Genomic DNA, 22,234 nt, shown 5'->3' with positions numbered 1-22,234 from the left:
TTTAGTCCAGGATCACATCCCAGTGGTCAGATTTATTGACCATGCACCATGCCAGCTGGCCAAATCTACTGTGGCACTAACCAGGTTTTTTGTTGGATATATTTATATATTTTTTTTAAATCACACAAGAGACAGTCTGATTTTCTTACAGTAGTCCACTGTTTGTTCCCCAGTGGGACAAACGTGTGAAGCTGCATATACTGATGAATCCGGTGTTGGTGAAGGAATGAAAAAGTTAATAGTTTCCTGCGTGACATAATGTACTGAAGTTGGATTAAGGATTATCTCCTCCACTAAATAAGAACTTCTGTGTTACTAATGTGTGATTTATGATATTTTTCCACCACAAATGAAGCTCTGTGTCTGTGAGACTCGTTAAGTTGCCAACATATAATGACGTGTAAGTTTAGTATCAGTCCCACAAACATTCACACCCTTGCATTTTTAGCACAGGTCTATTCCTTTAGCACATTCTGGTCACTGAGCTCAGGTCTTACAGTAAGCACACACACAGACACAAACACCCACACACTCACTCACTCACACACACACACACACACCTTTTGGTCCCTCCCTCTGGACAGAGACTGTTTTCCTCAGTGAAGTCCGTCAGTGTTCAGTGGAAGTTTGGTCATGTCTGGACTGCTGGGCGTTCGACTGCTGCTGCTGTGGGGCTGCGCCTGCTTCTGGCTTTCCAGCCTGGCTCAGGCAGCTCTGATCATCTCTGGAAACCATGGAGCTCAACAGGTAACTTCACACGCTGACCATTTTGTGCTCAGATTTGAATTTGAAATCCAATTCCTGAAGTCTGAGTTTAGTTTTGCTAACTTTTCTTGTAGCTGGGTTTCTTATGATTCATCTCTTGTGATCTTTGTTTGTTTGTATCTCTCTTTATGTATATGTGTGACGCTGAACATGTCAATCTCACAACCTGGTTGCAGACTCTAAAAGACTGTGTTCTAGCACCATGCTGATTCACCCTGCTTTATTTGTATTTCAGGAGACAAGAGGAGCTGCCAGATCACTGCAGGTATTTGGCATAAACTGCATTCACAGACAGTCAGTATCTCTGTGTCACAGTGAAAATATCTTGTTAACGAAGAATTTTTCAGATTATACGAGGTATTGCTTCTTGTTAAATATCAGTATATGAACTTAATTTATTTTTTCAAGTAATGTGCACTGATAATATAAAGCAACAGTTGTCAGCTTTGTATAGTTACATTTTCATTTTCCCCCTTTTTCTTTAGAAAAGAAGTACAAACGAGGCCAAGGTAAGAAGGAATCTCAATGCTTTTATGATGAGACATATTGAACTTGACAGGCCGTCACTGTCATTCACTTTCAGGCTGTGCAGCCAACAAATAAAGGAAGAGGTCAATAGACATGCAGAGAAATATGAATTGAAATATAGGTGGGAATAACAGAGAAAACTGTTTTTAAATATCTTCACGATCACTGCGCAGAAAATCCAGCACCCAGGCTGATTCATCACAACACTCCCAGAGTGGAGTCAGTGACATAATGTCTCTATATAATGTCATAATGACATTTTTTTAATGCTGTTGAAATTTACTTTGGCACCGATTATGACGGCACAGCATTAGTTATTACAGTCATTCACTGAAAAGCGTTGTTGTAGAGGGAGTGCTTGTTATGAGATGTGTGTGATATTGATTATTCTTGCTGTCTTTCCATCTCTGAGATAACCTAACGGGGGTGATAGGGGTAAAGCCAACAAGACAGATTTTAATTCAACCCGGTCTTGAAAACAGAGCACACGGGGAACAAACTAGGTGGTGAAAAACAAAGTAACAAACAAAATAGAAACTCACAAACCCGAAATAGAAAAGTAACAACAACAGCAAACTCACAAGCGGCGAAAACAAAGTCCAGAAAACTAAGGGCAAGGTCCAGTGTGTAGCAAAGTGGTGGATACAAGTAACAGTCCATGTACAAACAAACTGACCATGTGCAACAATCTGTGTGCAAACAATCAACGTACACACTAAGCATGTACAACAATCTAGCAAGGAAACTAGACTGAGGGGAACTATGGAGCAAAGGTGAACACAGGGGAAACAGATCCATAGTTAGGGTGCTGAAGAGTGGAGAGTGATGGTGGTCCAAACATGTAGAGCAGAGCCACAGCTGAACACAGGGGGGAGACAGAAACACCACCAGCTGAACGGGGACGATGCAGGAGCTGTGACAGTCTCATCCTCTTGCTCTGTCTCAGGTGGAGGTGTACAGCATGACGGTGGACAGCACGGTGACGTCTCGTTTCGCCCACACCGTCATGACCTCCAAGGCTCTGAACAAAGCAAACTCCTCCCAGGAAATCTTCTTCGAAGTGGAGCTGCCCAAGACGGCGTTCATCACCAACTTCAGCATGTGAGCCTGTCCTCACTCCTTATTTCTCTCTGTCCACATCCCACTTGCTGTTTGGCCGACCATCAGTGTGGCTCTAAAGCTGATTTGGATAAATGTTATTTCATCACGTTCTTCTCCATCTTTGTTTCTCACAGGGTCATCGAAGGTCAAGTGTATGTTGGGGAGGTGAAGGAGAAAGAAAAAGCTAAGAAACAGTATGAGAAGGCTGTTTCCTCTGGACAGACGGCTGGACTGGTCAAGTGAGACAAGATGAAAAATATAAATATATTATATATGTATATATAAACACAGCAAATGCCCATTCAGAGCATTTACTGTTCCTACATTGTCAATTTATCACATTGACTTCAGCAGCTGTTTGTTCTGTCCATGTTTTATTAAAGGGCCTCTGGGAGGACGATGGAGAAGTTTTCAGTTTCTGTCAACATCGCAGCCAAAAGTAACGTCACCTTCATTCTGACCTACGAGGAGCTTCTTCAGAGGAAATTTGGCAAATATGAGATTCAGACTCGAGTTAAACCCAAACTGCCAGTTCAGGACTTCCATGTACGTCCGGGTTTGCGTTTCAGTCCTGCTTTACTGTGTTTTCCCTTATACAAAAATGAGCATTAACTTACAAATGAACTCTGTCTCTGTGGACGCGTCCTGCGGTGACAGATTGTGACAAACATCTATGAGCCACAGGGCATTGCCTTTGTAGACGCCCACGCCAACTTCCTCTCCAACGAGCTGCTCCCTCTGGTGGAGAAAACTGTCACAGACAAAAAGGTGGGCTTCAACTCTGTAGAGGTGTGATAAGACTCCAAGACTCCAGACTTTCCAACAGAATTCAAAATAATTTATGATTCACTTGCTATTCTTCACATAAGATAAACTCAATGTATGTTGCCCCTTGTCAGGCACACATCTCTTTCTCACCAACCATCGAGCAGCAGAGGAAGTGTCCAGGGTGCGACGCAACACAGATTGATGGAGATTTTATCATCAAGTATGACGTGAACCGGGCAGAGACGCTTGGGGACATTCAGGTGAAGAACAATTATGATGACACACTGACATGCTGTCAAAGATCACTGCACTCAGTGTTTCCTGAGATTTCAATTAGGCTTAAAAAGCAAATCAACACAGACTCACACTCAGTTTCACTACTCAGCATTATGTGCATTATTACTCTTATGTGTGATTCTCTTCTCCTCAGATTGTGAATGGATACTTTGTCCACTTCTTTGCTCCCCCTGACCTGCCCAGAGTCCCAAAGAATGTGGTGTTTGTGATTGATAGAAGTGGATCGATGTCTGGAAGAAAAATGGAGCAGGTGAGAGACAGTTGGAATTAAACACTGTGAATTCATGATTTCCACATTAGCACATTGCATCTCTGACCTTACAACTCTCTGTAGACAAGAGAGGCATTACTGTCCATCCTCAAAGAACTCCACGAGGAGGACTACTTTGCCCTCATCCAGTTTGATTCTGAAATCGACTCCTGGAAGGAGTCACTTACCAAAGCTACCAAGGAAAATGTGGATGAAGCCATGGTCTTTGTCAACAGAATCTCTGCAAGAGGAGGTGAAAAGAGAAAAACCAATGACCCTACACGTTACATGAAATGTAGTCTTCACTCCTTAAACAAGCTACTGTAAAATGCATTTTACAGTTTGTTTCATGTTTTCCTCCTAGTAACAAATATCAACGATGCAGTGTTGAGAGGTGTGAACATGCTGCTCACCGACCGGCAGCAGAAGAGACTCCATGAGAGGAGCGTTGATATGATCATTTTACTGACTGATGGAATGCCGAATTCTGGTGAGCGTGCGCGTGGACTGCACAGTGTACTGTGTTTTTGTGTGGGGACACAGTTTAGCAGCGTGTTTCACATTTAACATTAAAAGTTTGCTTGTTGTATTTGTGGGTTTGAAGGCGTGTCTGCCCCTCACCTGATCCAGGAGAATGTGCGATCTGCCATCGGAGGAAAAATGTCTTTGTTCTGTCTCGGTTTTGGAGATTATGTGGATTACTCCTTCCTGGATGTGATGAGCAAAGAAAACAAGGGGTTGGCCCGGAGAATATATGAAGCTTCAGATGCAACTCTTCAACTCCAGGTAGAGGATTTAAGCTACAATTCAGGACCTGTGCTGGGATTAAATAATGCCACCTATTTTATTTCAATCTACTATTATCTCATTGCTGTTTTTGATAAAACAAACAAAAAAAATTAGATTTTGTACAGTACAGTAAAGTGTTTATTACAATGTATGTATGCATTTGTTATTCTAGGGTTTCTATGAGGAGGTGTCCAGTCCTCTACTTTCTGAGGTGGACCTGCGTTATCCTGACAATGCAGTGGACTTCCTGACCACCAACCACTTCGCCCAGTTGTTTAATGGGTCAGAAATTGTGGTGGCTGGCCGACTGAAGGACGAGCAACTGGACAACTTCATGGTGGAAGTTTTCGGCCAGGGGGTGAGAGGAAGAAAAGACATTTTTAGAGATAAGCTGATGGGGCAGTATAATTACATGTGGCTTTTATGACTCTGGTTTGTGGACATTCAAGATTTAAAAAAAACTTAATTGATCATCTTTATTTTCCATCCAATGTAGTTAGAGGATGATTTCAAAGTGCAGGGCCAGGCCAGTCCTCAGGATTGGAATGTGATGTACCCAGATGACGAGTACATTTTCGGGGATTTCACAGAGCGTCTGTGGGCGTACCTTACCATCCAGCAGCTACTGGAGAAGAGGTAAGTTTGATTCATTTCATAAAAGCTGAGACTTGACTTGCATGAACATCGTTCAACTCTTTAGTCTCTTAATCTTGTAATACTCATTTCTAGATTCTATTCTGTGATGCTCTTAATGCCGCGGTCATGTTGCATATTTTCCTTGCTCACAGCAAAAGTGGTGCCCCAGATGAGAAAGCTAACGCTACAGCCAAAGCGCTGGACATGTCTCTGCTATACAGCTTTGTCACCCCTCTCACCTCCATGGTAGTTACTAAACCAGAAACTGAGGATGGAACAGACAGTCCTCTTATTGCAGATAAGCTCACTGAGGGTAAGGAAGGAGTGACTCACTTTTACCTGAGCATTTAAAAGTGATACTGAACCTGCAAATCTAAATGTGGCTACGGTGAAACTTACCAGTGGTCTGCTTTTGTCTGTCTCATTTTAACAGAGCAAAGACAACAGGCAGATAGACTGGGTACGACAGGTGAGACGGAGTGATTTTGTTTTGATTTAAAAACATAGATGGAGTTGATTCAATTCCCTGCTCGGATTTTTATTGTCCCCCCATCTTTCACACAGCAGTCTCTCACAGTTATCGAGCGCAAGCCTTATACCCTCAACCCTCATATTTTGGTAAGTTCATTTTTATTATTAGTACATGCTACATGGCTCAGTCCGTCAGTCACCTAGACTTTTCATATAGGCTAAATCAGCAGACTAGAGAGAAATGACAGAAACTCTGCTACCTCTGAAACTAACAAACAAATTTCAAACAGCCCTTACTTATTCAGTAGATCTCCTGTCCTAGTTTGGTGCTTGTCCAAACAATTCATTCTATTCATTTCTGTCATTGGACTGTCCCCTGCAGTGGATGGAGATCCTCATTTCATAATAGAACTCCCTGAAAAAAATGACTCTCTGTGTTTCAATATCAACAATAGACCAGGAACCATTTTCAACCTGGTCAGGGATCCCAAATCAGGTCAGTTCTGATTTATGATTATCATTTGGTTTACCCATGACACAATCCTGATGTTGTTTAGACTTTTACAAATGTACTTCTTTATTTATGATTTAAATAACTCACACTTCTTCTCAGGTATTTTGGTCAACGGTCAGGTAATTGGAGAGAAAAAAATTTCACCCAATGGTGAAGTCAAAACCTACTTTTGGCGCTTTGGTATTGTCCACAAGACCCTGGGGGTGAGGCTGGAGGTGAGCACTAAGGATATCTCAGTGTTCCAGGATGGCAAATGGGTCAAGCTGCTGTGGTCTGATACAGCTTCTGTAAAAGGACCCAAGTGAGTGGCTTCACTGATACATTTTAGTCTCCTTTAGATAAAGAGAAGTAGTTTTCAATATGAGTAGTGTAACTTGTCACATCCAGTTCAGGATGAATCATTATCATCACTCCCTCCCCTTCTAACTCCCACAGCGTGGATCTTCTAGTGACCAAAGATCGCAGCCTAACAGTAACTCTAAAGGATTCAGTCAAGTTTGTGATACTGCTGCACAAAGTGTGGGAGAAGCACCCGTACCACCGGGACTACTTGGGTTTCTACACACTGGACAGACACCTCCTGTCCAACTCTGTTCATGGCCTGCTAGGTACAACATGACACACTTAACAAAATGTAAGGAGCATGGTTTAAGGTTTATAGCAGGGCTAAAGGTAGCATGGATTTCTTTCAACAATTTATAGTGGCCAGACCGTCCACAGACCGGTTTCTAGAATATCGGTCTAAAAATAAGTCAAATAATCAACACAGAGTTGTCAGTTCAACAGCAGAAACTCCAGCACACTCAGTGGATGTGATTTAGTAGTGGTACATAAACAAATTTGTTAAATTAAGCTGGTTAGAAACCACCTGATAAATCTAATATATTATAGTGTTGTTCAGCGTTTCCTAGCTGTGTGAAACCAGCAACTGATATTTCACACGTTCGCTGTGAGAACTGTATATGATGATAATATGTAGGATGATTTGTCTGAATTAGTTATCAGTCTTCACACAGTGCCATACAGACATTACAATATAATATATTACCTAATTTCATGTGTCATTATTTGTGCGGACACAAAGGTCCAGAATGATTATCCTGTTTTATAAAAAAGAAAATTCAATTTAATGGTTGGTCATCATCCAGGTCAGTTCTACCATGGGATTGAATATGAGGTGACAAACCTGCGTCCAGGAGCAGTCCCAGAGAAACCAGATGCCACCATGTATGTGAAAGGACACGAGCTCAATGTGACCAGGTACACATACCTCACTGATAAGTATGAAAAGTTTGCAGGTGACTTTTGTCCTAAATGAACAAAATGTTGTATGTGTCCTTCATATCATTTGGTCCATGTGATGTTTCTGGTCTCGGTCCACAGAGGCTGGCAGAGAGACTTCAGAAGGGATGTGAAGAATGGAGAAAATGTTCCCTGCTGGTTCATTCATTATAATGGGACAGGCCTCATCGATGGAGATGCAACAGACTACATTGTGTCTGGACTTTTTAAAACTGTTTAAAAACCAAAGAAATCTTCAGAACAATAAACACAAAAAAACATCTTGAAATTAGACCAAAACTGCTCTGTTGACATGTACCTGTAGACCACAAGCTTCACTATCAGTGATTCTGCTGGAATTTTATTAATGGGAATAAAGTCTATCTCAATAGAGTCATACATACTGTAAGATCGTGCCTCAGTGATTATTGTATTAAAATGTGTGAGACACAGTTATTAAGACAGACTCAGTTTTTCACTGTGTATGTGTTGTATGACTCACATTATGAGATATGTTAGTGTTTATCGTGTCTCACTTTGGTTATTTCTAAATATGTGTCTGACAATAACTAATAACTTGTGTGAGGAGTCGGACTTGTCCTGTTTTTACTGTGAGGAGCTGATAGGATGTAAAGTAGTGTTCAAATTGTTATCAAGCATTTGGTGGTTTACACTATGTCATAATACAACAACTGTCTCAGTTGTTTAATGTACCCCCCTCCCATACTCAAGCAGATATGGCAAGCTGTTTTAACGTTTAAGAGTTTTAAACTGAATATCCATCCATCCCTCACATTTAGGATATCTAAAATGGCAATTTGACTAGTTGAAATAATAATGCAAAGAGGCAAAATTGTAATTCAAGATATGTGCAAGTGCATTCTGATCAGTAAGAATCACATTTGAATCTACACTTACATTTTTACTAGCCACAATTCTTTTGCAGATATCACAACTGCGGTCATTAATGCCACTTCGCCAATTTAGCATTTTTCCGACTGAAACAGTTCACATTACAGATATCTGCAATGTGAATCATGTCTACCTTGTATATGTTAAATCTGCTTGCAATATGCAGATGGATGAAAACAACACGAGCGACAGTGGGTTGTGTACCACTTTAAGAGTAATCCACACGTCATAAACACTCTCTTTATCACTCACTGTAGAGGGAGAGGCACCGTTGTTTTCCAGGCATGTCTGTGTTGAGGGGACTCCTGCTCCTGTGGCTTTCTGCCTGTATCTGGCTTCCAGTTCGGGCTCATGATGCTCTGGTCATTTCCAAGAGAAATGCTCTAACACAGGTATGAAAATAAAAACATACTTATGTGCATTCGCACTTCAAATGGATGACTTTTTCTAACAATAACTTTTTAGGTTTCAACAGAAACCATGTGGATGAGGAACTACTGAAGCCAAATGTTGCGGTTGTGTAAAGTACGTTTCTGGTGTAAACCACAGCGTTTTTGTGGTTCACAGCAGAACATATTTTTTTTGCACAACACTTTGAATCACAGTCAGATTGGTATCTGATGTTCTTGTGTGACAATGCCAATACAGGAGTTAGTTAAACATTGGACTAAAAAGACATTACTGCTTTGTTAAAGAGCAAAATAGCAAGTGGTAATAGCAAGGGTATCATTTGTGTCATGATTTGCATGTAAAGAATTCAAAGTAGAACTTGTAAAAGTACTACTTTAACAAGAAGTTTTTTTCTACTGCACTAAACTGCAATAGACCAGAATACAACACTCCTCCAAGATACAATGCACTTTAACCAAGACCAAGCTGTTATGGAGACAACTGCTCTGCCAATCTGTGCAATTTGCAGGTTGCTTCTTTCACTACTCGCTTTCACTTTCAGTATCTCTTACAACTCATAATTAGTTTTGTTCTCAGTAATGTTTACCAAGCCGCCTGCTGCTGCCTGTTTATTCCTGTCAGCCCGTTATCGGTGTGACCACATAATTCCCACAGATCTGCTGATTTCTGTGTCATGTTTCTGGGCTTGTTACAGCAAAGCTTGCTTAATATTCTTGAAAAACCTGAGCTCAAAGACAATTAAATGAAGAGGCAAACTTAATACCACACTAATTACTTATAATAAACCTATAATACTTAATGCCTCGTGGTAAATGTTAAGATAGCAGCATTTGGTGTACATCTCTTTCCAATTGTGTATTTTTGAATATGTATGGATTTCTTTCTGTTGTGCTGCAGGAGACTGGAGCTGTGGGCACCAGGGCAATGAAGGTACTCTTATCAACAAAAATATACACTAGAAAAGTTATGTCTAATTTGAACTGAACTAAACTGAGTGCTTATGTCACTTTCTTTTCCACAGAAGAGAAGCACAAATTCTGTAGAAGTAAGGAACAACATTTTATATCAATAAATTATAAAAATGAAAAATCACCTAGATAATTTATACCAAACTGTTTCTGAAACATGGATACAAAATTTGGTTAAGCCAATGGTCACGGCTTAACAGGCCTCCATCTAACAGTAGTGTTTGCGAAATACAGTCATCTGCCCCCAGTTTTCTCTGTGTCTATTGTTATGTAATTAAAATGAGGAATGTGTTGTTTCTTGTTCTTTTTCAGCATTTGATTTTTTTTGTGTATGTGTGTTTACAAGAAAGTGACCTTCTTTTGTTTTGGGAGATGAATCATGTTGGAAAATTTCTCTTCACATCTGATCCAAAGTGCAGTGACCATAACAGGGTGCCTGTCTCTTGGCCATGGTCTTACTTAACTGTTATTCAACATGATGTTAGATTCTATGTGGTTCTAATTTATTGATGTTGATACTCTATGCCAGGGGTATTCAACTAAAATTGTAAGAGGTCCGGTTACACAATATTTTTTACAAGCAAAGGTCCAGAAGATTATAATGTCTAAGTATTTACTGCAACATATTATCAAGTAGCCTGCATGTAATCAATACTTGACTGTCAAATCAAATTAATTCAGTACAATTCAAAAACCTTTTGACTAATTTATTGTTATGTAACATCAAACTGAGCATGTGGCTCCAGATCCTGGTGGACTGGTCATACTGGGCTCTGAGACTAGCAACTTTCTGTGATCGCACTTCAGATTTGAGTGGGTACGTGTGTTCAAAACCTTTGTGTTTTGTCTCATAATGCCGGTTACATTGGCTCTTTTAATAAGAGCCACAGTTTCTGAACATAGCAGACACTGGTTTATATAGTCACTGTCCCCTCTTCTCTTTTTGGACATTTCTATATTTATCTCTTCCTCTTTAAGTCTCACCATCCTTTTATCAACTCTTACCTCTTATCTCTCTCCTCTCTGTCGTCTGTCTCTCTCTCCTCTCTGTCGTCTGTCTCTCTCCTCTCTGTCGTCTGTCTCTCTCTCCTCTCTGTCGTCTGTCTCTCTCCTCTCTGTCGTCTGTATCTCTCCTCTCTGTCGTCTGTCTCTCTCTCCTCTCTGTCCTGTATCTCTCCTCTCTGTCGTCTGTCTCTCTCTCCTCTCTGTCGTCTGTCTCTCTCCTCTCTGTCGTCTGTCTCTCTCCTCTCTGTCGTCTGTCTCTCTCCCTCTGTCGTCTGTCTCTCTCTCTCTGTTGTCTGTCTCTCTCTCCTCTCTGTCGTCTGTCTCTCTCTCCTCTCTGTCGTCTGTATCTCTCTCCTCTCTGTCGTCTGTCTCTCTCTCCTCCGTCTGTCTGTCTCTCTCCCTCTGTCGTCTGTATCTCTCCTCTCTGTCGTCTGTCTCTCTCCTCTGTCGTCTGTCTCTCTCTCTCTGTCGTCTGTCTCTCTGTCCTCTCTGTCGTCTGTCTCTCTGTCCTCTCTGTCGTCTGTCTCTCTGTCCTCTCTGTCGTCTGTCTCTCTCCTCTCTGTCGTCTGTCTCTCTCTCCTCTCTGTCGTCTGTATCTCTCCTCTCGTCGTCTGTATCTCCTCTCTGTCGTCTGTCTCTCTCCTCTTTGTCGTCTGTCTCTCTGTCGTCTGTCTCTCTCCTCTCTGTCGTCTGTATCTCTCCTCTCTGTCGTCTGTCTCTCCTCTCTGTCGTCTGTCTCTCTCTCCTCTCTGTCGTCTGTATCTCTCTCCTCTCTGTCGTCTGTATCTCTCTCCTCTGTCGTCTGTATCTCTCCTCTCTGTCGTCTGTATCTCTCTCCTTCGTCGTCTGTATCTCTCCTCTCTGTCGTCTGTATCTCTCCCCTCTGTCGTCTGTATCTCTCTCTCTGTGTCTTCTCTCTCTCTGTCGTCTGTTCTCTCCTCTCTGTCGTCTGTATCTCTCCTCTCTGTCGTCTGTATCTCTCCTCTCTGTCGTCTGTCTCTCCTCTCTGTCGTCTGTATCTCTCTCCTCTCTGTCGTCTGTATCTCTCCTCTCTGTCGTCTGTATCTCTCTCCTCTCTGTCGTCTGTCTCCTCTCTCTGTCGTCTGTATCTCTCCTCTCGTCGTCTGTCTCTCTCTCCTCTCTGTCGTCTGTCTCTCTCTCCTCTCTGTCGTCTGTATCTCTCCTCTCTGTCGTCTGTCTCTCTCTGTCCTCTCTGTCCTCTCTGTCGTCTCTCTCCTCTCTGTCGTCTGTATCTCTCCTCTCTGTCGTCTGTCTCTCTGTCCTCTCTGTCGTCTGTATCTCTCTCCTCTCTGTCGTCTGTCTCTCTCTCCTCTCTGTCGTCTGTCTCTCTGTCCTCTCTGTCGTCTGTATCTCTCCTCTCTGTCGTCTGTCTCTCTCTCCTCTCTGTCGTCTGTCTCTCTCCTCTCTGTCGTCTGTATCTCTCCTCTCTGTCGTCTGTCTCTCTCTCCTCTCTGTCGTCTGTCTCTCTCCTCTCTGTCGTCTGTATCTCTCCTCTCTGTCGTCTGTATCTCTCTCCTCTCTGTCGTCTGTCTCTCTCTCCTCTCTGTCGTCTGTCTCTCTCCTCTCTGTCGTCTGTCTCTCTCTCCTCTCTGTCGTCTGTATCTCTCCTCTCTCCAACTTTCTCTCATCTACTGTTGAGTCGCTAATTTTCCCGCCTGTGATCCACAGAATCGATTGGCTAAGTGAAGTCACGTGGGATGGCTTCACTCCCATTCAACTTGCCAATGCGTTCTCGCGTCCACTAAATAACTACCGTAACTATCTCAATAGCTGCGCCCTTTAAAATTATGTTGTCCCGCTAGATATGAAATCAAAACGTTTGGTTTGGTCTGTAGCTCCGGGTCCGTGTGGGACAGCTTCTGGGTCCGGATCCGGACCGCGGTCCGCGTTGTTAGTGACCCCTGCTCTATGCTTAGTTTCCCTTTGTGTCCATCCTTTAAGATGGTGGAGGTGCAAAGTATTAAAGTCCTCTGCACAGTGACGTCTCGTTTCGCCCACACCGTCATGACCTCCAAGGCTCTGAACAAAGCAAAGTCCTCCCAGGAAATCTTCTTCGAAGTGGAGCTGCCCAAGACTGCGTTCATCACCAACTTCACCATGTCAGTCAAAACCCAGTATTTTATGAGAGTGAGCATTGATCATACTTTTGTCTAATGTTGACTCTTGTCTTTGCATCAAAGGGAAATAGATGGTCAGGTACATAATGGAGAAGTAAAGGAGAAAGAGAATGCCAAGCAAGAGTATGACCAGGCTGTTTCCACTGGACAGACAGCTGGACTGGTCAAGTATATTACACTGGAAAAATATGACAGTATGGTTTAAACACATGGTGCTGGTGATGGTGTGAATGTCACAGTGATACATGTTCATCATTGCAGGGCTTCTGGAAGAAAGATGGAGACCTTTTCAGTGTCTGTCAGCATCGCAGCCAAAAGCAGCGTAACCTTCATTCTGATCTACGAGGAGCTTCTTCAGAGGAAACAAGGCCAATATGAGCTTTTAACTCGAGTTAAACCCAAACAACCTGTGCAAGATTTCCAGGTTCAACACACTTTATTTATCGATGTGAAAAAACTAATCTGACAATGATGACACTTTACATCACAATGAATCTACATAGGGATGTAATGCCACATAACATAATAATAAGTATATTTACTCAGGTGCTATACTTCCTGTACATGTGAATTTGACACTGTACTATACTACCTTTCAGAGGGAAGTATTACACTTTTTACTTCACTACCTATATGAGAGCTATAGTTCTTAGTAACTTTACAGATTTTTACTGTAAAATGTGATTTTCTAATTCACTTGAAGCTGTAATTATCTGACAAAAGAAGGTTTTCACTATTAACTGTTAGGGTTACAACCCCACCCTGGCTCAAGTAGGACACAACGGACTACGATTGCTTGAAAAAAGTTTTATTTTAAGAGTTCTAAGTCTTGAGTCTCACTCGAGTTAGTGACGGAAAATAACAGGGGAATTAGTTAACTGGGCAGAATAGCACTCATTGTTAAATGACAATTTTTTGGCTTTCACAAAAAAGTGTTTCTAAAGCAGCCTTTTCTATGTACATGTTGAATATGCTCAGTCTCAGATTTGAAGAGAATCAGGATGTCATCTAAGAAGACAAAGATAAATTTGTTTATCGTGTTTTGTGTTTATCGTAAAAAGATGGTTGCTCCTTCTACTAACTTTTAAAGTGGACAAATCAATGGAAACGGGTTCTTAATGGTAATTTGATTTAGACCGCAGAAATTATTGCATGGCCAGAGCCCTCCATCTTTCTTACCAGCTAAAAAGAAACTGCTGGGGAGCAGGATTGGTGGATGAGCCAATACCCGATCCAGGCATTTTTTCATGCCCTCTCTCACCAGTGTGGACAGGGAATGGAGACGGCCACGTAGTGGAGTGGTGAACAGAAGGAGGTTGACAGTCATATGTCATGTGAGGTGGTAAGGAAGTGCCCTTGGCTTTGTTGAACAAATACTCCTCAGGCACCTTAGACAGGTCTGGACAGGACTCCAGCATGTCAGTAACAGAATCCAGGGAGAGAGAGGCTGCAGCTTGGAGATGGGTAGTTAAACAGGGGACCAGCCCAGAATACCCGGTACACAATTCAGTGTGTGGTATGTTTTAGAAGTCAAGTGGCTCCAAGAACCATGGAGAGCTGGGGGGATCTGACCACATGAAAAGAAATTGTTTTATGGTGGTTTTCGATAGACATGTTAACAGGTATAGTGCACCTGGAAGGTGCAGGTATAAATTGAGTGATTCAAAGCAGTTACCTGGATGGGAGGCCACAGGTCTTCCGTCTGGTCCTCGTTGATGAATTCTGCATCTGCTCCAGAGTCAATGAATGCAGATAGACAATGAGGCAGGAAGCTTTAACAGCTTAGTGTGGCCCCTGGTGCACTGTTGCCTCATCTTTTGCTTGACAGTGGGTGACTCACGCCCTGCTCCTCCTCAGTACAGGCATCCCAAAAATTCAGACTAAGCTTCTCTGGGGACAGGTGGGTTCGGTCAATTTGCATTAGTTAGGCAGGTAACAGTGAGTTCTTTGAATTGTTAGGTCAATCTGTCTAGGGAAATGGCAAGGGCTGTTAACTGGGTCTCATATTTTGATAAGGCTACCTCTAGTCATCCTTCCAGTCACGTCAGTCCTCTGAGCTCATGGTCAGGGTTCAGCTAGATTGTACTGTTAAGGCCGACACCCAGACCAGTGACAAGGAGGAGTCGACAGACTGTGATTGGTTAAAAACAAGCTTTATTTTAAGAGCCTTGGGTGTTGTGACGGAGCTCCAGGGAATGGGAACAGCAGGGGTGGATCCAGGCAGGTTCAGGGTCTACAAGAGAATCAGAGTAGCAGAAGATAACAGGAGGATTAACAGGGAGAGGGAGAGGCACAGACAGAGAGCAGCAATTAAATCATAAGTGGACAATACAGGAAGTCAGAGCTTAGATCTTGACAGTTTACACCAAACAATTCATTGTATAAGCAAATGTTCAATTTGCAATGTGCTGCATCTCTGACCACTTTACGTATTTATATAAACCAAATGATGAATCAAACAATCAGGAAATTAGCCCATAATAAAAAATAATAATTGGTTACAGTTGAGCTGTACCTGAGCCAAACTGAAAACGAAAATACTAATTACTAGAATATGAATATAGGGTAATAATAATCTAACAATACAACATATAACACTGTAATAATCACAGAAACCATTTTTCTGCATTGATTCCTGTTAATTTACATATATTTCCTGACTCAGTATTATTTTGTCTGTTTGTGGAAACAGATTGTGACATACATCTACGAGCCTCAGGGGATTTCTTTTGTTGAGGTCAAAAAAACTTTCCAAACCAATGACCTGCTCCCCAAGCTGAAGAAAACTGTTAGTGACACAAAGGTGAGGACAGCATTTTTGTTTTTTTTCTTATGCACCTCATGAGAACCTAGTGATGCATACATTATCTGTCAAATACTGTTAATTGTAATGAGTCTCTCTGTCTCTGTCTCGCAGGCATTCATCTCTTTCTCACCAACATCTGTAGATGGAGAATTCATCATAAATTATGATGTGAAACGAACAGAGATTCTGGGTGAAGTTCAGGTCAGCTTACAACTAGAACTTTGCAGCAGCACATAAGAACCACATTTTATTCCTAATCAGATCCTTTTTCTCCCCCTTCAGATTGTGAATGGATACTTCGTTCACTTCTTTGCTCCCCCTGACCTGCCCAGAGTCCCAAAGAATGTGGTGTTTGTGATTGATAGAAGTGGATCAATGGCTGGAGAAAAGATTCAGCAGGTGAGAGACTTGTGTAGAGGTGATCTCTACACAGTAATTGTATGTGCTGTACGTCTTCAAATGTAACACTGTGAATCTTTGCAGACCCGGGACGCATTGGCCTCCATTCTGAAAGACCTCTACGAGGAAGACCACTTTGCTCTGATAATGTTTGATAGCAACATTGTGACCTGGAAGAACTCTCTCAGCAAAGCAACGAAGGAAAACGTTGACAAAGCCACTGTCTCAGTCCAGCAACTAAGCACTGGAGGAGGTAAAAGAAGTGGCACTACATTTAATTCCAAATGTTTTGTTCAAGCTCCTGATTATCTGCAAATAGTTTTTTTTACACACACACACACACACACACACATATATATATATATATATATATATATATAAAATAATGGTATATTGTATGTGTATCAGCCTTTATTCAGTCCACTCTATATTCAATCAATAGGGTAGAAAAATAGTAAAAGGCAGCTGTCAATAAATTGTATGCACCATCCGAACTATAGAAAAAGAAAGTAAATCCAAAAGGCATTTGCGGGCCACACCCCAATAATTAGTTACTGTGCTCCCTGAACCACAGGCCCAGCATTTGACAGTGTTTTTAAAAATAATTAAAGCATCATCGCACCATAACATTTGGTGCCTCCACAGCAAAATGTGAAAATAGATTCTTTAATAAGCTAATCTAAGTTAATCTGGTCTTGAACCTCTCAAGTGAAAGAAAACATCTAACACATCTATATTTTATGATAGAACTTTCCATGTGAAACTATGTCATTGCTTTTTAGCCACCAATATCAATGATGCTTTACTGGGGGGAGTGAGCATGCTGGTCAGAGAGAGACAAGATCAGAAGCTTCTAGAGAGAAGTGCAGATATGATTATTTTACTGACTGATGGGATGCCAAACCAAGGTGAGCCGTCTTAATTTGATATTTTATTCTTGAAGGTCATAGGTCACCATCAAGTATATTTACAATAGTAGTATATTAAAGTGTTTTCCAGTCTCATACATGATATGTGCATTAACGCATGCAGGGGAAACTGACTTTGCAAAGATCCAGGAGAACGTGCGTTCTGCCAGTGGAGGGAAGATGTCTATGTTTTGCCTTGGATTTGGAAATGATGTGGATTACGCCTTCCTGAATGTCCTCTGCAGACACAACAAAGGACTGGCGCGCAGAATTTTTGAGGGTTCAGATGCAGCTTCTCAACTCAAGGTAGAGTAAAAATCGAACTGATTTGTAGCAAGTGGAATATCTATGCAAGTTTGCTTTTGCACCTCAAAAGGAATTAGGTCAGCCCTCTGTTGTTCTTCCAGGATTTCTACAAAGAAGTGTCCATTCCTCTGCTCTTGGAGGTGGACCTGCGTTATCCTCAAAGTGCAGTGGACTTCTTGACCAACAACCACTACAGTCAGTTGTTTAACGGCTCTGAGATTGTGGTGGCTGGTCAACTGAGAAACAACGATAGGGATTACTTCTTGGTGGAAGTGTTTGCCTACGGGGTGAGGAGTAGACAGTAATTGCAACAGTTGTGACATGAATAAGATAGCATGTCTTCAGTGTGGTGAATAAACACAATATGCACTCATTTTTGCATAAGACAGTTCCCGATGCCATTTGCCAATTCATTTTGTAAATATTGTACGTTCGTAGTCTCCCTAGAATAAATCCTACTGATTGATACCTTCACTTTTCATCAAACTTCATAACTTGGTCAAATTTCTATTTGCCTTATAAAAATTGCTGACATTGCTGATGATAACATTAAATGTAAATGTAAATGGGCTGTACTTACTGAATATAGCGCTTTTCTACCTAACTTGTACTCAACGCGCTTTACACTGCATCTCTTTTACCCATTCGCACGCACAAGCACACACACACTCACACACCAAATGGCAGAGCTGCCATGTCGCTGACCTGACTCACTGGGGGGGCAACTTGGGGTTCAGTATCTTGCCCAAGGACCCTTTGACATGTGACATGTAGCATGCTCTACCTATTGAGCCACAGCCACCCCACACATTAATCTCAGCACTGTGCAGCCTTACACAGCCAAAGCTGTAGACACTTGTCACTAAATAATACTACTAATATCGTCTCCTGTTGGTAATATCCAAAATGAAATCCCTCCACTTCCTCCAGCCTGACAAGGACTTCAGGATGCATGGAGAGGTCACTGTGGCAGACTGGGGTGTGGTCTACCCCAAACAGAAGTTCAACTTTGGGGATTTCACAGAGCGATTATGGGCCTACCTTACCATCCAGCAGCTATTGGAAAAGAGGTCAGTTCACCTGCTGTATCTCTACCAAGATCTGAAACTGTAACAGATCACTCTAAGAAACTGTTCCAATAATTATATTGTGCACTTTTATTGCGCATATTAACTAATTTTAACTAATTTAATCTCTCTCTTTTTTTTAAACCTTGCAGTGACATAGGCACTCAGCAGGAGAGAGACAGTATATCAGCCAGGGCTCTGAACATATCCATGCGGTACAGCTTTGTGACCCCGCTCACCTCCATGGTTGTCACCAAGCCTGAAACTGAGGAAGGAGCCCACAACTTTCTCCTTGCTGATAAACTGACTGAAGGTAAGGGGAATATGATCAGTTTTCTTTAACTGGTTAAGATGCTGTTTCTTCCGTTTGTGCATAATGTTATGTTACACCACCCACATCCATCTAATGGTCCTGTTTTACAGACCAGCGACAGGAGGAAGAGAAAGACAATGGTAGGAAACTCTTTTAATTGATTTGCATGACGTTCCGATACTGTACTCTGAACTTCCATGATACTGATGTTAATGACTTGTTGGCTTGCTGGGACTAATGTCATAGCTGTATATGGCATGCTAAAACTAACAATAATTAGCCATTATAAAAACAAACCTGATATATATCTGAGTTTGACTGTTACCTGTACACATTTTCTGAGAGGGAGTGTTTGTAGAAGTATCTAGATCCTTTACTTAAGCTAAATTACTAATACCATTGAAAATACTCCAAAACAAGTGTGTGACAAATGTCCTGCATTTAAAATGTTACTTAAGTAAAAATTAAAAAAAGGCAATATACTGGCCCCAGTGATTGATTATTTGTTTATACTTAGTCATAGTTCAGAATTATTATCTGGTAAAGATCTGGTGATAGTTTCAACTTTTATTTATTTATTATTTTAATTTTAACTTTTATTCTCTATCATTACACTAGGGTTTGAATATGACATACCACCGCATGACCACCGCAGCATCCCCAGCTATTATGAATATGAATATTATGACACCTTCTCCTGCTCACCTGCTGTTCATCAGTTCATCACCCACCTGTGCATATATACTGGTCTGTTATTGTCCATTCTCCATGCAATTGTTTGTGTACCATAGACTTCCAGTTTTACCTACATTGTGTTGCCTCATGCCGATCATTGACAGCTTGATTTGCCTCAGCCTCTGTCTATTCTCTTTGCTCGACCAAAACTGTTATGTTAGAAGCTTGATTTAGTGACTACAACTCTACAAATGTAGTGGAGTAGAGGTATAAGTAGCATAAAACGTATGCACTCAAGTACAAATACTTGTACAATACTTTTGAAGAACAGACCAGATCTTTCTCCTCCCTTAATGACAGCACATTTAAGAATTATCATATCATGAAACTCAAAGAAGACAACATCAGACTGCTGTACACTGGGGAAATGTTTCATGGTGGATAAATTGGTAATGTGATCCAGGGAATTCTAGGGAGTTAAATGTAGCTAAAACCAAGAATGTGTGTATTTTTAGGTGCCATGTACAACGTTCTGGTACTTGGCCAGACTGCAAAGAGTGGAGTCCTTTAAATACTTTGATACCATAACTGAGTAACTTTTTAAATGTAAACAAACTGTACAAGAAAATCCAGCAGTGTCTTTTTGTCTGAGACAGTTGACAAAGTTTCACATTGACCCAACTCTGTTACAACTGAATTGTCTTATATTAAAATTGTCATTTTTGTTTGGCTGTTGGTTTGATTCTCTTAAAAACATCAGTTGTTAGACACAAAGTTGTCATCAGAGTTGGCAGTATTATCATTGTTTGTGTGACCTCCATGAAAGACTGTCCTGTCAGTCAGCCGTCTTGTGTCCATTCAGAATTGCATGTCTTGCCTTCTTGTTCACTTTTCAGACCAGCTCTAGCCAGAACCAACAGATATAAATGGTTTTACTTATATTCCTGCCATTACTAGGGTAAATCCAAAGAGGATAAGGTATATCATTTGTATTAGCTTGCATTCCTCATTGGAACCGCTTTTAAACTGTATTGTTTTATCATTTTTGTGTGTTTGATGCTGACTTGTTTTGTCTGTGCTCTGCTGCACAAATCATATGTGGATAATAAAAGTTTTATATATAAACCAAATTGAGTAAAAAATACTTTGTTACACCTCTTCTATTTCGGTATCACTTATCAAAATCTATGAGTTTGTGGCAACTTTTAGTCAAGATTTGTCCATGTAGTTGGATTTTTACAGATGATTCGACTCCTAGAAGCAGAAAAGCACAGATGCTGTGAAAACTACTAATGGCTAGCTCTGATCCACAGCATGTCCCAGCCCAACAGGCCCTGCTCTGACTCTAATGTCTGCAGTTTTGCTTTTGCTTTCAAAAGAACATAGACAACATTTCCACTAGGTTTCATTAAGGTATTAGCCAGTGTTTTACTGATGTGTTGAATTGAAGCAAGAGAAATAAAAACTGAAAAGGGCCAAATTATTTGCACCCATGTCATTTTTTGCAACAACAACCTGAGCAGTGTCAGACCCTTAAACATTTCAGTGTGTAACCCACAAAATTCTCATTGATGCATTTTATGATGGAGCTAAAACTGAATGTGAGGACGTTGCTGCTCAGCTCACGGCTGTAACGCTCACTGCAAATCACAATGTCATCCGCAAACATCATTGTCCAGGGAGATTCCTGTCTGACCTCATTGGTCAGCCTGTCCATCAGCATAGCAAACAAGAAGGGACTCAGAGCTGATCCTTGGTGTAGTCCCACCTCCACCTTGAACTCCTTTGTCTGACCTACAGCACATCTCACCACCGTCATACTTCTCTCATACATGTCCTGAACTACTCTGATGTACTTCTCTGCCTCTCCCGACGACCTCATACAGTACCACAGCTCCTCCCTCGGCACCCTGTCATAGGCCTTCTCTAAATCTACAAAGACACAATGCAGCTCCTTCTGACCATCTCTGTACTTTTCCATCAACCTTCTCAAAGCAAAAATGGCATCAGTGGTGCTCTTACGGGGCATGAAACCATACTGCTGCTTCATTGTGTGGCTCATCAACTTTATTCCTCTGTAGTTGCTGCAGTTCTGCGTGTCACCCTTGTTCTTAAAGATCGGAACCAGAACGCTTCTCCTCCATTCCTCAGGCATCTTCTCACTCTCTAGAATCCTATTGAACAAACTGGTTAGAAACTCCACTGCTGTCTCTCCTAAGCACTTCCACACCTCCACAGGTACGTCATCAGGACCAACAGCCTTTCCACTCTTCATCCTTTTCAGAGCCTTCCTAACCTCATCCTTTCCAATCTCTGCTACTTCCTGCTCCACAACATCCACATCTTCCTCCCTTCGTTTCCTGTTATTTTCCTCGTTCATCAGCTCCTCAAAATACTCATTTCATCTTTTCTGCACACTCTCCTGGGTTGTTAGTACCTTTCCATCTCTGTCCTTAATCACCCTTACCTGTTGCACATCCTTCCCATCTCTATCTCTCTGTCTGGCTAGCCTGTACAAGTCCTTCTCTCCTTCCTTTGTGTCTAACCTGTCATACAGCTCATCGTAAGCTTTCTGTTTGGCCTTTGCCACCTCCCTCTTCACTCTACGCTGCGCTTCCTTGTACTCTTGTCTACTTTCCTCAGTCCTTTCTACATCCCACTTCCTTTTAGCCAACTCTTCCTCTGGACGCATTCCTGTACTTCCTCATTCCACCACCAAGTGTCTTTACCTTCTTTCCTCTTTCCAGATGACACACCTAGCACCTTCCTACCTGTTTCCCTGATAACTTCTGCTGTGGTTTCCCAGTCATCTGGAAGCTCATCCTGACCACCCAGAACCTGTCTAAACTTCTGCCTGAATTCCTCAAAAGTTTCTTCATTCTTTAGCTTCCACCACTTGGTCTTCTTTTCAGTCTTCCCTCTCTTC

General features: G+C 41.7%; 2 protein-coding genes across 4 annotated transcripts; both read left to right on the top strand.

Moving 5' to 3' along the window:
* The first annotated feature begins 574 nt into the window (after positions 1–574).
* Positions 575–7,809, top strand: LOC113154414 (inter-alpha-trypsin inhibitor heavy chain H3). 2 transcript variants are annotated; one of them, XM_026348610.1, is made up of 22 exons: positions 575–747; positions 1,001–1,030; positions 1,251–1,274; positions 2,240–2,394; positions 2,529–2,633; positions 2,778–2,940; positions 3,052–3,162; positions 3,294–3,422; positions 3,593–3,709; positions 3,794–3,962; positions 4,074–4,199; positions 4,314–4,495; positions 4,671–4,856; positions 4,995–5,134; positions 5,287–5,447; positions 5,568–5,603; positions 5,702–5,752; positions 5,988–6,101; positions 6,219–6,420; positions 6,555–6,727; positions 7,268–7,379; positions 7,503–7,809. In XM_026348610.1, the coding sequence occupies exons 1-22, from the start codon at positions 634–636 to the stop codon at positions 7,639–7,641; spliced, it is 2,739 nt and encodes a 912-aa protein (XP_026204395.1). In that variant the 5' UTR covers positions 575–633; the 3' UTR covers positions 7,642–7,809. The 2 variants fall into 2 exon arrangements, with proteins under 2 accessions (XP_026204395.1, XP_026204393.1); XM_026348608.1 differs by having other exon boundaries at positions 5,699–5,752.
* Positions 7,810–7,991: 182 nt separating this feature from the next.
* On the top strand, positions 7,992–20,438 carry LOC113154416 (inter-alpha-trypsin inhibitor heavy chain H3-like). Of its 2 annotated transcripts, XR_003298029.1 has the most exons (18): positions 7,992–8,704; positions 9,621–9,653; positions 9,745–9,768; positions 12,659–12,816; positions 12,898–13,002; positions 13,096–13,258; positions 15,527–15,637; positions 15,752–15,841; positions 15,923–16,039; positions 16,124–16,292; positions 16,822–16,947; positions 17,072–17,253; positions 17,355–17,540; positions 18,184–18,323; positions 18,473–18,633; positions 18,744–18,773; positions 19,252–19,823; positions 19,872–20,438. XR_003298029.1 is itself a non-coding variant. In XM_026348611.1 (17 exons), the coding sequence occupies exons 1-17, from the start codon at positions 8,597–8,599 to the stop codon at positions 19,422–19,424; spliced, it is 2,076 nt and encodes a 691-aa protein (XP_026204396.1). In that variant the 5' UTR covers positions 7,992–8,596; the 3' UTR covers positions 19,425–20,438. The 2 variants fall into 2 exon arrangements, 1 of the variants encoding a protein (XP_026204396.1); XM_026348611.1 differs by having other exon boundaries at positions 19,252–20,438.
* The last annotated feature ends 1,796 nt before the right edge of the window (positions 20,439–22,234 follow it).

Source organism: Anabas testudineus, chromosome 5 (genome assembly GCF_900324465.2).
Source record: "Anabas testudineus chromosome 5, fAnaTes1.2, whole genome shotgun sequence".
Taxonomy (NCBI): domain Eukaryota; kingdom Metazoa; phylum Chordata; class Actinopteri; order Anabantiformes; family Anabantidae; genus Anabas; species Anabas testudineus.
This window is presented reverse-complemented; position numbering and strand designations above follow the sequence as displayed.